Source organism: Pseudonaja textilis, chromosome 7, assembly GCF_049901715.1.
Source record: "Pseudonaja textilis isolate UNSWEBS1 chromosome 7, rPseTex1.2, whole genome shotgun sequence".
Classification (NCBI taxonomy): Eukaryota; Metazoa; Chordata; class Lepidosauria; order Squamata; family Elapidae; genus Pseudonaja; species Pseudonaja textilis.
In genome coordinates this window covers 11682717-11696142 of record NC_141996.1, presented here as the reverse complement: position 1 = coordinate 11696142, position 13426 = coordinate 11682717, and the positions used below count along the sequence as shown (strand labels likewise).

The window sequence follows — 13426 nt, the reverse complement described above, 5'->3', positions numbered from 1 at the left end:
CAGCAGGTGCTCTTTTATAGTTTAGTTACAACAAAATTTGCAACTTTTTGTAGCTAAGTTGCTTTTTGTAGTTAAGCTTTCTGTAGCTAAGTTGCTGCAAAAGTTAATAGCAATAGCATTTAGACTTATATACTGCTCCATAGTGCTTTATAGCCTTCTCTGAGCAGTTAACAGAGTTGGCATATTGTCCCATCAATTTGGGTCCTCATTTTATTGACTTCAGAAGGATGGAAGGCTGAGTCAACCTTGAGTCAACCAGGATCGAACTGGCTGTGGGCAGAGTTAGCCTGCAATTACTGCACTTTAACTACTGCACCAGCAGGGCTCTTAAAAGAAATAACTAAATCTTAGGTAAAACTAATCCTGCTTTCTTTTGTCTGATTAGTATATAAAATTAATTCAAATTGGCTTGCCTACAAGAAAGTGCAGCTTTCTCTTCTGAGCGAGAGGGGCATGGGGGAAGCCGTGCAAGAATTTGTGGACAAGGAAGAGAAGGACGCTATTGAAGAACTGGTGAAGTTCCAGCTAGAAAAGACCCAGCGATTTCTGAAGGAGCGGCATATAGATGCCGAAGAAGCCAAAATCGATGAGGAGGTTTGTATGGAATGATTTCATTCTTCCTGGACACATTCAAGAATTGAATATTACAAATGTCACATCATTGGCAAGGGGAATGACTGGACCAGCTGCTTCCATTTTTTTTAAAATCTGAGTTGCTTTTGGCTGCATTCAGATGGTCAACTCCTTGTATAATGTACCAGAATACACTGGTAGTCCTTGTCTTACAACCTTTATGAGCTCAAAATGTCCGTTGCTAAGCAAGGCAGTTGTTGAGTGAGCTTTGTCCCATCTTGCAACCTTTCTTGCCAGAGTTGTTAAGGGGATCACTTCAGTTGTTAAGTTAATAGCACGTTTGGCAAATGAATCTGGCTTCCCCATTGGAGTTGCCAACAGAAAGGGAGGAAGGAAAGGGGTTTGAAAGAGCAGTGCGGCAGCTTGGAAATCAAAAGTGCATTCCATACATAGTTTTTTCAGAGATAATAACTAGGTGACTGAAGGCTCTACCGCGCAAAAATCTAACTGGAGAGCATGATTGATGACTCTTGGCTATGGATGTGTCCCACTGGAGAATATGAATTATGATACACCCAGGCAGTGCCGACACGTTAACTCCCAAATAAATCCTGTTTAATTTTGGAAGTTTGGCTTGATTTAATTGGGGTAACTGCCGGAACCCTCACTGCTGGGATACTGACACTTTGCTTGTCAGAAGGTTGCCAAAGGTGATCTCCTGACCCCAGGACCCTGCAACTGTCATAAGTACATGCCAGTTGCCAAAAGTTCGGACTTTTGATCACATGACTATGGAAATGCTTCAATGGTCATTAAATGTGGAAAAATGGCCATAAGTCACTTCCTTCAGTGTTGTTGTAACTTCGAACAGCCACTAAACAAAATGGTTGTTTGTTGAGGACTGTCTGTACTTGTATTTCAGCTACCCTTCCCCCCCGCACCTTCTCTTTCAGCACGGAAAGAAGCTGCATTAAGCAGGTGTTCTTATTTCATCTGAATATATTCATTGATTCTTCCATTTCAATACAGGTGCAGCGTTTCAGAGAATCAAAAAAAAAGAACACAGTAGAAGAGGATGAGGAAGTTCGTGAGGTAGGCCGAAAACCGACAAAGAATCAGATGGGACTTAACCTAACCTAACAGTGTGCTTCACTTCTCTTTCTAAAGCAGGGGTGTCAGACTTGATTTTATGAGGGACGCATCAGGGTTGTGTTTGACATCAGGGGACAAGTGGGTGTGGCCTGGGTGGGTGTGGCCTGGGGTGTGTGGCATGGGTGGGTGTGGCCATCTCAATGCCCTGCAGCCCTCTGCAAGCAAAAATGGAGCCTGGGAGCCATTTTCCCTGGCAGAGGCACTGCGGGCCGGTCCTTTGCTGTTTCCAAGGCAGCCCCATGGGCCAGATCTAAGCACCCTGAAGGCCAGATCCAGCCTGCAGGCCTTGAGTTTGACCCCCGCCCTGCTCTAAAGAAATGTAGACACACAGTTCCCTTTGTTTCAAATCAAACTTTACACGCTGTTTTGCTGTCCTGTTTTCCTCCTTTCAGATTTAAGACCACTCATTTATTCAGCAGTAAACATCATCTTCCACCTCTTTGCTAATTTCCAGTCCAAGCATGGAGGAAAGTTTTGTGCTGCCCCATTCACACACACGCACAGAGAAACTCACACATAACTGTGGTTCAGTGAAGTTATTAATGTTCCCCAGCAATTCCTTTCACCAAGACTCAGAACTGTCCCAAATACATCCAGCCACAAGCCGGCCAAGATTAGTCTACAAAGCAGTGGGCCAATATTCCATAAAATAATCAAAAATTTCTCAAATAAGTCCCCCAAACAAACTTAAGTCCACCAGGCAAAGTTTAAACAACACACAAGCTCACTTGGCAAGAAAAGTTCAGTGTCTCCAAGGCACAGTTCCAAACACAGTGAAGCACGACAATCAAACAAACAGCTAGAAAGCCAACAACATGGTTTCCAGCAATGCCTCCCTCTGCCTGCTGTAATAAATAGCCACCTTTCTGGTGCAGCCCATCAAAACAAGGTGGGGGTGGGGTATTTCCTCCCGAGTAATCTGGCTGATCTCCATTGCTCCTATCTTTTCTCTGCCCTGCTTGCTCTCGGATCAGGTGCAGAAGGCAGCTCCTCCTCCTCTTCTCTGGCCGTGTGCCCCTGCAAATGTTCCCCTGCTGAAGCCTCCTCCAGTTCTCTTTCGGCTCCCTGTTCAGAGCCATCAATCAAATCCATTCCTGGCGTGCCAGGAATGAGCTCACCCTCCCTGGAGCTGGCCATCTGAGGAAGAATCTGGGGGGTGATCCAAGGGAGACATCACAGGCTTTCAGATTGAAGTGAAATTCTCCTTCGTTTCTTTCCCTGCTTGCTTCTCTTTCTCTCAGGCTATCAACAGGGCCAAGGCCAGATCTCAGGAGACTGATTATGCTTCAGCAATGAGTGATGAGGACCTGATGGATGCGACCACCTTTGACCAAGGAGTCAATGATGACTCGGACGACTCTTTAGCTCCCAGCTGGGGTAGACAGAGAGGTCGGGCAAGAGGCAGAGGACAGAATGTCTCAACCAGGAGAGCATCTCGGCGAGGAAGAGGAGGCTAGTTTCTGTCCATCTTGGTGCAGTTTCTATAAAGTTGCTGTGGTTTATTGTTGGCTTACAGGTTGTCCTCAACAACAGTTCATTTAGCAACCATTCGAAGTTACAATGGCACTAAAAAAAAGTGACTTATGGCCGTTGCAGCATCCCCATGGTCACGTGATCAAAATTCAGACGCTTGGCAACCAACTCATATTTATGACGGTTGGAGTGTCCCATGGTCATGTGATCACGACCGTGTGACAGACAAAGTTAGTGCGGAAGCCAGATTCACTTAACAGCCATGTTGCTAATTTAACAATGGCGATTCACTTAACCGCTGTGGCAAGAAAGGTCATAAAATGGAGCAAAATTCACTTTGCGACTATCTTACTTAGCAAGAAAATTGGTGGTGGGGCTTAGTTATGGTTGTAAGTCGAGGACTACGTGTATTCATCCAGCTTTTCCTGAAGGTGCTTAAGTGGTGCAGTGGTTAGAATGCTGTATTGCAGGCTACTTCTGCTGACTGCCGGCTGCTAGCAGTTTGACAGTTTGACAGTTCAAATCCCACCGGCTCAAGTTTGACTCAGCCTTCCATCCTTCGGAGGTTGGTAAAATGAGGGCCCAGATTGTTGGGGAGCAACATGCTGACTCTTTAAACTGCTTAGAGAGGGCTGTGGAGCACTGTGAAGTGGTATATACAGTAAAACCTCATGTCGCAAATGTTCCTGTTCGTGACCAAATTCGGTGGCGAACAAAAAATCCACCTGATTTTTGAATCGGGTCACGATTAAAAAAATCAGTTGGCGAACAAAATTGGCACAGAAAGATTGCCTTTCTGTGCCAATTTCCCCTTTGGCACCAATTGTTTTGACTGCATGCACGCACAGTCGGTCGTGCTTTCAGACACGATCAAATCAGGTTGCGACCAGAGTCCAAGAACAGATTATAGCAATAGCACTTAGACTTATATACTGCTTTATAGTGCTTTTGCAGCCCTCTCTAAGCGGTTTACAGAGTCAGCATATTGTCCCCCAACAATCTGGCTCCTCATTTTACCCACCTCGGAAGGATGGAAGGCTGAGTCAACCTTGAGCTTGGTGGGATTTGAACTGCCTAACTGTCATGACCCGAGGCTCCACTGTAATGCTATTGCAATTGCACTATATCAATTGTGGTTCAGCACCTTACTCGCTACATGTGAAGGCGGCTGTTTTCTTCTGTTAAACCCAAGACCTAAGGACGGCTGTACTACAGCAAATTGAAATCCTGCCCCAGAATAGCAGACCAGATCCTTCTGTAAAACCCAGAGGCAGGACTTCTCCAGCATCTGTTTCCAGAGACATACGGCTGCGAGAGAACTATTGAAGGAAGTTACTTTTCAAGTGATTTGTGCCGATAAGAAAAGGAAAAATATTTTCCTTGTCTCCATAAGGAACAAAGAGACAATTATAGTTACGTCCTTATCAAACTGAAGCTGATGTATTTCCTACCTGTTTTGTGAATGAATGAATTCTTTTATTAGCCAAGTGTGATTGGACACACAAGGACTTTGTCTTGGTGCAAATGTTCTCAGTATACGTAAAAGAAAAGATACATTCGTCAAGAATCATAAGGTACAACACTTAATGATAGTCATAGGGTACAATAAGCAATCAAATCATACTAGGAAACAGTCAAGAGTCAATAGTCAACAGTCAACAATAAAAATCGTGAGGATACAAGCGACAAAGTTGCTGTCATACAGTCACAAGTAGGAGGGGAGGGGTGATAAGGAGTGATGAGAAGATTAACAGTAATAGTAATGCAGACTTTGTAAATAGTTGGACAGTGTTGAGGGAATTATTTGTTTAGCAGAGTGATGGCATTCATGAAAAAACTGTCCTTGTGTCTAGTTGTTCTGGTGTGCAGTGCTCTATAGCGTCGTTTTGAGGGTGGGAGTTGGAACAGTTTATGTCCAGGATGTGAGGGGTCTGTAGGTATTTTCACAGCCCTCTTTTTGATTCGTGCAGTATACAGGTCCTCGATGGAAGGCAGGTTGGTAGTAACTCTTTTTTCTGCAGTCCTAATTATCCTGTGAAGTGAGTCTGTCCTGTTGGGTTGCAGAACCAAATGCTCAGTCTTTTACTGAAATCAACTAACGTAATATCTTGAAAGCAGTGTGAGAAATCAGTTGTATAAAAGAAGGGGTGGTTCTCCTCTGCTGCATATCCTGCACCATGTCTCCTTTTGGATTTTGCAAAGCAGGAATTGTTCTGCTACTTTATGATTCCACCAAGGAGCATGTGACCAAATATACCTATTAAATCAAAGCAACATCTGGGGAAATTTATAATTTAAAGAGGGTTACATGATCATCGGTTATCCTCAACTTCCAGCCATTCATTTAGTGACCACTCAAGGTTATGCTGGTGCTGAAGAAAGTGATTCACTACCAGTTCTTGTACTTAAGGCAGTTGCAGGATCCCTGCGATCACTTGATCAAATTTCAGACGCCTTGGCAACTAGAACACCACTCTGTGCCAAATGACAATTTGCTTTTTTTATGATAAGCTGCTATTTAAAGTAAAAAAGCCAACTTTTGGATCCCATATTTTCAGAATCTAGCTTGCTAGAAAGCTTAACTATGCATTTATAAAATAAACCCATAGAACGCTGTATTTTAGTTCCGTGAAAGTGCAAGTTTAGAATAGCAATAGCAGTGACACTTAGACTTGTATACTGCTACACAGTGCTCTGCAACCCTCTCTAAGCGGTTTACAGAGCCAGCATATTGTCAACAATCTGGTTCCTCATTTTACTGACCTCGGAAGGATGGAAAGCTGAGTCAACCTTGAGCCAGTGAGAATTGAACTGCTGGCAGCTGGCAGTCTAGCAGAATTCACCTGCAGTACTGCTTTCTAACCAGTGTGCCATCACAGCATCATATGCCAAAATCTGTCCACTCCAGGGTTTCTTGGGAAACAGCCGTAGTCCAGGAGGGTACGTGTTGTTCTCTTAACAGCCAAAGTTTCAGGATGTGATCAAGCTTTAATCTCTTTTTTTTGTCAATTTCATGCAATTTAGAATGCTTTATTCTCAAAATTATTTTCACAAAATGAAATAAGTAATTTTGGAGCTCAAATAATATTGTCTAACCAGGTACATTTGCACTAGGTGTCTGCAGGCCCTCCGGTGCCAGTCCTGTGTTGCTCCTTGCAGTCTGCACAAGCCAGTTTGGGAACACCGTCCTAAAGGCTTAGTAATTGGCGAAGAAGTGAGAAAATGTAAATGTTTACTCTCTGTTGTATTATTTACAGGAAGTGCTGGCCGTGATCAGACTGGCAGCAGCAGAACATATAAACCTGCAACTACTACAAAAACTATGTCGATTTTAGATGGTAAGTTATTGTATAAGCTTTTATTTCACTTGGCCAGGAGCTTCCTTGGTTCATACAATACACTACTGTACATAGCACAGTAGATAGACATTAAATTTGTATAGTTTGATAGGTCAACCCGAGATATTTTAATATATTCAGTAAATTGTTCTTAAACGAAACATAGTAAGCAAACAAATTGTTGTCGTTTATGCAAATCTTTAAAATGGATATAAATGTCTATCATAATGTAGAACGAAAGTTAACTCTCATGCTTTGCAGTAACAGTAGTTTATTTCAAAGTCTCATCAATTTATCATAATTGCTATATATTCTTACTCTGATGTTTTCTAGCTTTTAAGTCATCCAGACAGCAACCCTCCCGAAACATGTCTGCCAAGAATTATTCAGAGGTTGGTAATTATTTCATGATAAAATCCAGCAATTTCCCCTTTTTTATGGGTGTCATGCAGCCTTTTCCAGGCAGGTTGGGGAATACTACAAACTGCCATCTCAGTGCATCTGAAGGACATCCGTTGAATAAAGCTAATTTGCTGTGTAGCAGACAGGGAGCATCTTCTATGAAGCCTTGAGGTGTGGCATTTGTTTTGTCCATCTGCTTAGCTTCCCCTCTCCCTGGAAAGACCTGGGACTGCTGAGGTCCCTGAGATATCAAAAGCATCTTTAGGTGACTTTATAGAAGCCACACCCTTTTGTTGTGGCCTCTCAGCTGTTGAGCCTTCCAGCAACCGAATCAGAGGAGGAGGAGGTGTGGGAGTCAGGGTCGGCATCAAGGCAACCTGAGAGCTACGAGGGGGAAGAGGGAATGGAGCTGGCAGAGAGAGAGAGAGAGAGAGAGGCAGAGCCTGAGCCATCCATCAGCCCTCAGATGGAGAGTCAACAGCCTTCAGGTCTGGAGGTGGCTGATGAGGAAGAGGAGGAACAGCTGGGTCCAGTGCCTGACACATGGATGTGCAGAAGGCAGAGGAGAGGAGAGCAGTGGAAATCCATGGGCCAGTCCTTGGGACGGAAGAGCCACCCCTGCTAGCGAAGCTCCACCCTAGCTCTGGGGATCAAAGGCAGGGGACGGAGATGAATAGATGTGGCAGACAACTATTCATCTCCATGCTGGACAGGCTTCTTAGCCTGTGGTGAGAGAGAAACTTTTTGCCGGGGCTGCTGGCGCTCCCAATAAAGGAATCTTTGTATTAACTTCAGAGGGTTTGTTGTGTTTGGGGAGCTGGATCAGAACACCTTTCTTTGCAAAGAGGGCAAGTGTTTTATTATGTAAAAGTCTGAGACTCACAGTACTGACTTTTGGATTGGGTAACGAGGCATACAGTTGGGATACAATTGAGGGCCAATGTGTTCAAATCTTGGTACCATCTTACCGTATTTATTCAAATTTACACGGCTGCCCAACTCTCAAATAGGAGTAAACGCACAAGGGCAAGAAAACATTTTCAAAATCCACAAGCTATTTACAGGAGGGGCTTTTCCAACTTCCTGGCCCAGTGTTGAAGTGCAGTGGGGTGAATGGAAGGGTCAGATTTACAAAGGCTTATAGACAATCAGTTGGTCAGAGTCTTGAGCCCAGAATCCCAACAGAGAGGTCTTTTCCCCAAAAAAATCAGGTGTCACTTTCCCAACAGAAGGTAACTCAAACTACAAACTCAACATAAATCAGTAAAAAAAAAAAATTAGGGACAGAATTAGCCACCAATAAAAGCAAACATAAGGGATGTTTTCTTGTGCACGTACAGATAGTCCTCAACTGTTCATTTAGTGACCATTTGACAGTACTGCAGCACTGAAAAAGGTGACTTATGGCCGCTGTCAGGATTCCAGCAATCGCCCTAATTAAATCATGATTCTCGAGCCAAACTTCAAAAAACTTCAAAGGATTTATTAGAGGCGACATACTGGCACTGCCCTGTTTGAAGCCAACTCTGGCATTCGTAATTTACAGTCCCCTGTGACCCTGTTTCCCCCCCTCGTCCCTGGGTGTCTCATAAACCAGATTCTCCAATTGAACCCGTTCACGGGCTGGGTGTCATCATTCACGTTCTCCAATTAAATATATGCCTGGGCAAAAGCTCTGGTATTTTAGTTACAATCTTTTAAAGATAAGAGTTGGAATGTACTTTCGATTTCAAACTGCTGCACTGCTCTTCCAGATTTCCTTCCTCCCGCCACTTTTTTTTTTAATGGCAACTACTAAAACAGGCATAGGAATGTTTTATGAGTTGACAACCGCTTTTCAAACTTATGACCGCTGCAACATCCCCATGGTCACGTCAAAATTCAGACGCTTGACAACGGGTTCATATTTATGACGGTTGTGGTGTCTGATCACCTTTTGCAACCTTCTCACAAACAACATCAGTGGGAAAGCCAGATTCACTAAACAGCGTTACTAAGTGAACTGCAAGGACTAATAACTGTCTTACTAATTTGATTACTGAAGTGATTCATTTAACTCTGGGAAGAAAAAAATGGTAAAACATGCAAAACTCACTTAACAGACATTTCACTCAGCAAGAGAAATTTTGAGCTCCACTGTGGTTGTACGTCGAGGACTAGCTATATTAAAAGTGCTGCTTTCTGGGCCTTTGCTGTGTCTTCCAGGTGATTGAAGATGATGATTCTGATATGGAGGTGTCTTTTTCCACTTCTTCTACAAATCAAAGGTTAGTAGAACTGTGATCTGTGGTTTGTTATTTATAAGAGGCCTGTCTAGGCCATTAGAGCAAGCATGGGCTGAAATGGCTTCTTCGCACAAGGTTAGGCGTGTCAGTGGGAACTCTTTTCCTTGAACAGAAGTGTGTCATGTCTACGGATGTTTGTGGGCATGCATACAGATCACATCGTGACCATATCACAAGCTGCTTTGGGAACTTTTCTTGAGTTTCAAAAGTAATTTCTCCTGTTCCGTGAAAGTTCTGATTCAAAAACTCAGTCTAAAACCCTCTTAAGTAAAAGTCATTTAAAGAACCATTATTATTTTATATTGTTACAGTTTGATTTTTTGTTCTGCACTACTGAGCTGTGGTGGTGCAGTGGTTAAAATGCAGTATTGCAGGCTAATTGTCCAGACTGCCGGCTGCCTGCAGTTTGGCAGTTCGATTCTGACCGGCTCACGGTTGACTCGGCCTTCCATGCTTCCATGGTCGGTAAAATGAGGACCGAGATTGTTGGGGGCAAGATGCTGACTCTGTAAAACCGCTTAAAGAGGCCTGTAAAGCACTGAGAAGCGGTATATAAGTCTAAGTGCTCTTGCTGTTACTATGTTATAGCACAGAGTGTGAGTTCACTGCTTTTTTTTTCTTTATTCCTCTTCTCTGCGCATTTAAAGTCAGCAATCTTATGTCCAGAATTATTTCCAAAGCTATATTTATCCTAAAAACCATTCTCACACAAAAGTGCAAACTGAAGTAGAGCAAAAGAAAAGAATTTTTAAAAAATACAACGAAGCACCGCTTGGTCATGCCTAAATCTATGGAAGGTTCTGATGTCAGGTGTTCTTGTAAGCCGTTGCTGAAAAGCTGCCTTTCAATGAATACCATCCTAATTTATTCTCTTTCACTGTAAGACTGCAGGACAAACCCATAACATATCATAAATTGGGATTCCAATTCTTTGGGAGACAGCAGTATTTCTGAAAGTGTGGCCCTGATCTGTGGGGAGTTTAGAGATAAGAGCCAACACTTGAAAACTGGGCTAGAAACAATTCAGAAACCTGTACAGGTAACAGATGAATTCTAGTATCATGATTTCATTAACAGTGATAACATCTCCTTCTTATAATACTTAGATTACCAACCACATCAACGCAAAGTCAGAGGAGCTCTCAGAGCCAAGCATCAAAAGGTGTTGCCTTTGAATCAGATGAGGTATAAAATCTTTCTTCCATCATGCTTCCTTTAATCATCATCATCATCTTCATTTAACGACCCCATAATCCCTTGCAGGGTGGAGTCTGGGCAACTGAATGGAGGTTTAATGGCCGGACGCCTTTCCTTGTCGCCAATACAGAGTTTTCTTCAGCAGATCTATTCTCAGTATGCCCAGAGAGAGAAATATCTGCCTCTATCTAGGATCAAACTCACAGCTGATTGTGAGGCGAGAGCTCCACCTCTAGGCCACCACACCACACCATGCTTCCTTTAATCCATATGCAAAACGTTTGCATGATATTTAGGGCTTCTTACATCTCATCGCCCTAACAAGAAACTCTGTAATAAAAAGTAGGGCTAACCCCAACATCAGCCTCATTAAACCTCAGAGCTGTGTAAATTCTTTTTTTGTCTCTTAGAGCAGGGGTCTCCAACCTTGGCAACTTTAAGCCTGGAGGACTTCAACTCCCAGAATTCCCCAGCCAGCAGCTGGCTGGGGAATTCTGGGAGTTGAAGTCCTCCAGGCTTAAAGTTGCCAAGGTTGGAGACTCCTGTCTTGGAGTTTCCAACTCTATTTTCTGAAAGTGTGTATGTAGTTTCCTCTGCCCATGAAGGCACAGATTCTTTGAAGCAGCAATAGCCCTAGATAACTCGATCTGTAGAGAAGCAGTTGGTTATTTTTGGGAGGGACATCTCTGCCCAAATTTTAAATGAACACCCCCTCCCCCCATTCCATCTGAGTCATAAGTTGGTAGTAATATATCAGCTTTGTTATCAGCACTGAATTCAGTTATTTCACTGAAACCTTAAGTCCTCTGTTCTATAAAACAAGGCTCTCCAACCTTAGTAACTTTAAGACTTGGGAACCTCAACTCCCAGAATTCCTCAGCCAGAAAAGCTGGCTGAGGAATTCTGGGAGTTGAGGTCTCCAAGTCTTGAAGTTGTTAAAGTTGGAAACCTCTGCTATAAAAGGCCCTGCCTACAGTAGATTCAAAGACTAGGAATTCCTAAATTGGGTTTTTTCAGCTTAGGCAACTTTAAGGTGCCTGGACTTCAATTCCCAGAATTCCCCAGCCTGCCTGCCCTAGGAAGGAGGCAATGGCAAACCACTTCTGAAGACCCCATCCAGAAAACTGCAGGGAATGTCCAGGCAATTTTTTAGAATTGGACATAATTAAGCAGGGAAAGAAGAGGAGAACCATAATAGGCAATTTATTTTGGCAGAAAAGTAGACAGTTAGCAATCTCTAAAAGCAGGAGGAAACCTTGAATGCTGGCTGTTGTTGCCAAGAGTTACTGCTTGTACCTGTTGAACAGTGGTGGCCCAATGGTTAGAATGCAGTATTGCTGGCGGACTCTGCTCACTCCCTGGAGTTTGATCCTCACCAGCTCAAGGTTGACTCAGCCTTCCACCCTTTTGAGGTCAGTAAAATGAGGACCCAGATTGCTGGGGGCAATAGGCTGACTCTGTAAATCGCTTAGAGAGGGCTGTATATGAAGCGGTATATAAGTCTTAAGTCTATTGCTATGTTCCATAGGGAGAGAAGAGGATAGACTGGGATAGACTGTGAACAAAGTCAGTGAAGAATCCAAGTTCAAAACAATTTTTTTTAAAAATGTTTAGATCCCACTATGAATTGTCATACATTGATACATCTGACCCATCCAAAGGGGATTATTCTCCTTAACCATATAACATCTCAATGAAATGCCTGTCATTGATTTACAGGATGAATTATTTGTTTCCACTTCGGGAAGAAAAAGATAATAACTTCCGAAGCCCAAGCATAGAAGGGAAGTGCAAAAATTACTTCTGCAAAGGGGACCCGAGATGTTTGCACCTGGTTCTCTGTAATTTTACTGTATTGTCTGGAAACTGGTGGCTTCCTTGAAGAAGATTGCTTCCTTACTCTGTATCTGCAACGCCATCAGGCGTGCACAAATATCCTGCTTAATGCTCCAATCCAGAGTTCACTTGAGTGGAAATGCGTAAAAAGTAATATTTCCTCTTAGGGATGGCAGTTTTCACTGAGGCCTACTTGCTGCTTACTTTGTGATTCTTGTAATCTGTCCAGGAGTGTGAAGTTAGGAACGTTCTGGAGCTGTGTGAGGGAAAAGAGAATTCAGAAAAATGGTCCCTCATTTCTTCCAACAAGAAGTCACCAAACTTCAGTCACTTCCTCACTCAGGGCAACCTCAAATATACCTGAATGGAGATGGCCGTTTCTGTATCCAATACTTAAAGGCAAAGGAAATGTGTTACAGCATTTCTTTCAAAGGGCTCCGATGTCTTTTTCATTTTACAGAGGAATAAATTAGAACCGGTTGAGTAAGAGAGCAAACGCCATTTTTACATTCCATATTTTACAAGTCTCCAACTTTCATAAAAGAGGAAATGCCCCAAGTCAAAACTGATTATGGGAGTCAGTGATTCAGTGAAATTAAATGCTTGGATACAAAACAAGATTCCTTTTGACAATAAGCTACAGTGAGGAGGATTTCAAAATATATATTTTCAACTTTTAAACTTAACTCCTTATAATGGGGTGCATATAATCATTTCTGGGATTTTCAGAAGGAGCTAGTTATAGTTTAATAAGCTGAACGTGAGCTGGTGTTGATTCAGGGCCCAGAATCATAAACTTGGCAATAATTTCATTGATATGTTCAGAAAGTAAAAATTCATGAGAAACTTTCAAGCGGACGTAAATTTGTTTTTTCCCCGAGTTTAACTTTGCTCAACTGGATCTCAGTGGTTTGAAAAACAAAAATCAGTTTGAAAATACGTCCTTTAAGATAAGCTCACTCTGAATTTTAGTATGGGGCTTTAGTGTAGCATGAGGCTTTAAAACTATGTTGGCCTGGGAAATATTTTGCGGTGCAACATATTTTACCATGGAAAGTCCATTCACTGTTGATCACTATGTTTTAAATTTATTCTACAAACCCTAGAAAATTGGGCAAAGGATATGAAATGTGTGATATGGAATAAAGTTTTCTGACATGTTTGTTGTGA

General features: G+C 42.7%; 1 protein-coding gene across 3 annotated transcripts in view; it reads left to right on the top strand.

The window, feature by feature from the left end:
- MRE11 (MRE11 double strand break repair nuclease) overlaps positions 1–13426 on the top strand; it is a 30806-nt gene extending 17380 nt beyond the window's left edge. For 2 of the 3 annotated variants that reach the window (XM_026706858.2, XM_026706859.2), the window contains exons 13-20: positions 421–594; positions 1603–1665; positions 2967–3177; positions 6456–6536; positions 6870–6928; positions 9144–9205; positions 10330–10408; positions 12140–13426. In XM_026706858.2, coding sequence (XP_026562643.1) covers positions 421–594; positions 1603–1665; positions 2967–3177; positions 6456–6536; positions 6870–6928; positions 9144–9205; positions 10330–10408; positions 12140–12178 — 768 coding nt within the window. In that variant the 3' untranslated portion in view covers positions 12179–13426. Of the gene's footprint in view, positions 1–420; positions 595–1602; positions 1666–2966; positions 3182–6455; positions 6537–6869; positions 6929–9143; positions 9206–10329; positions 10409–12139 lie in introns of all 3 variants that reach the window. The other variant, XM_087937022.1, reaches the window with a different exon arrangement.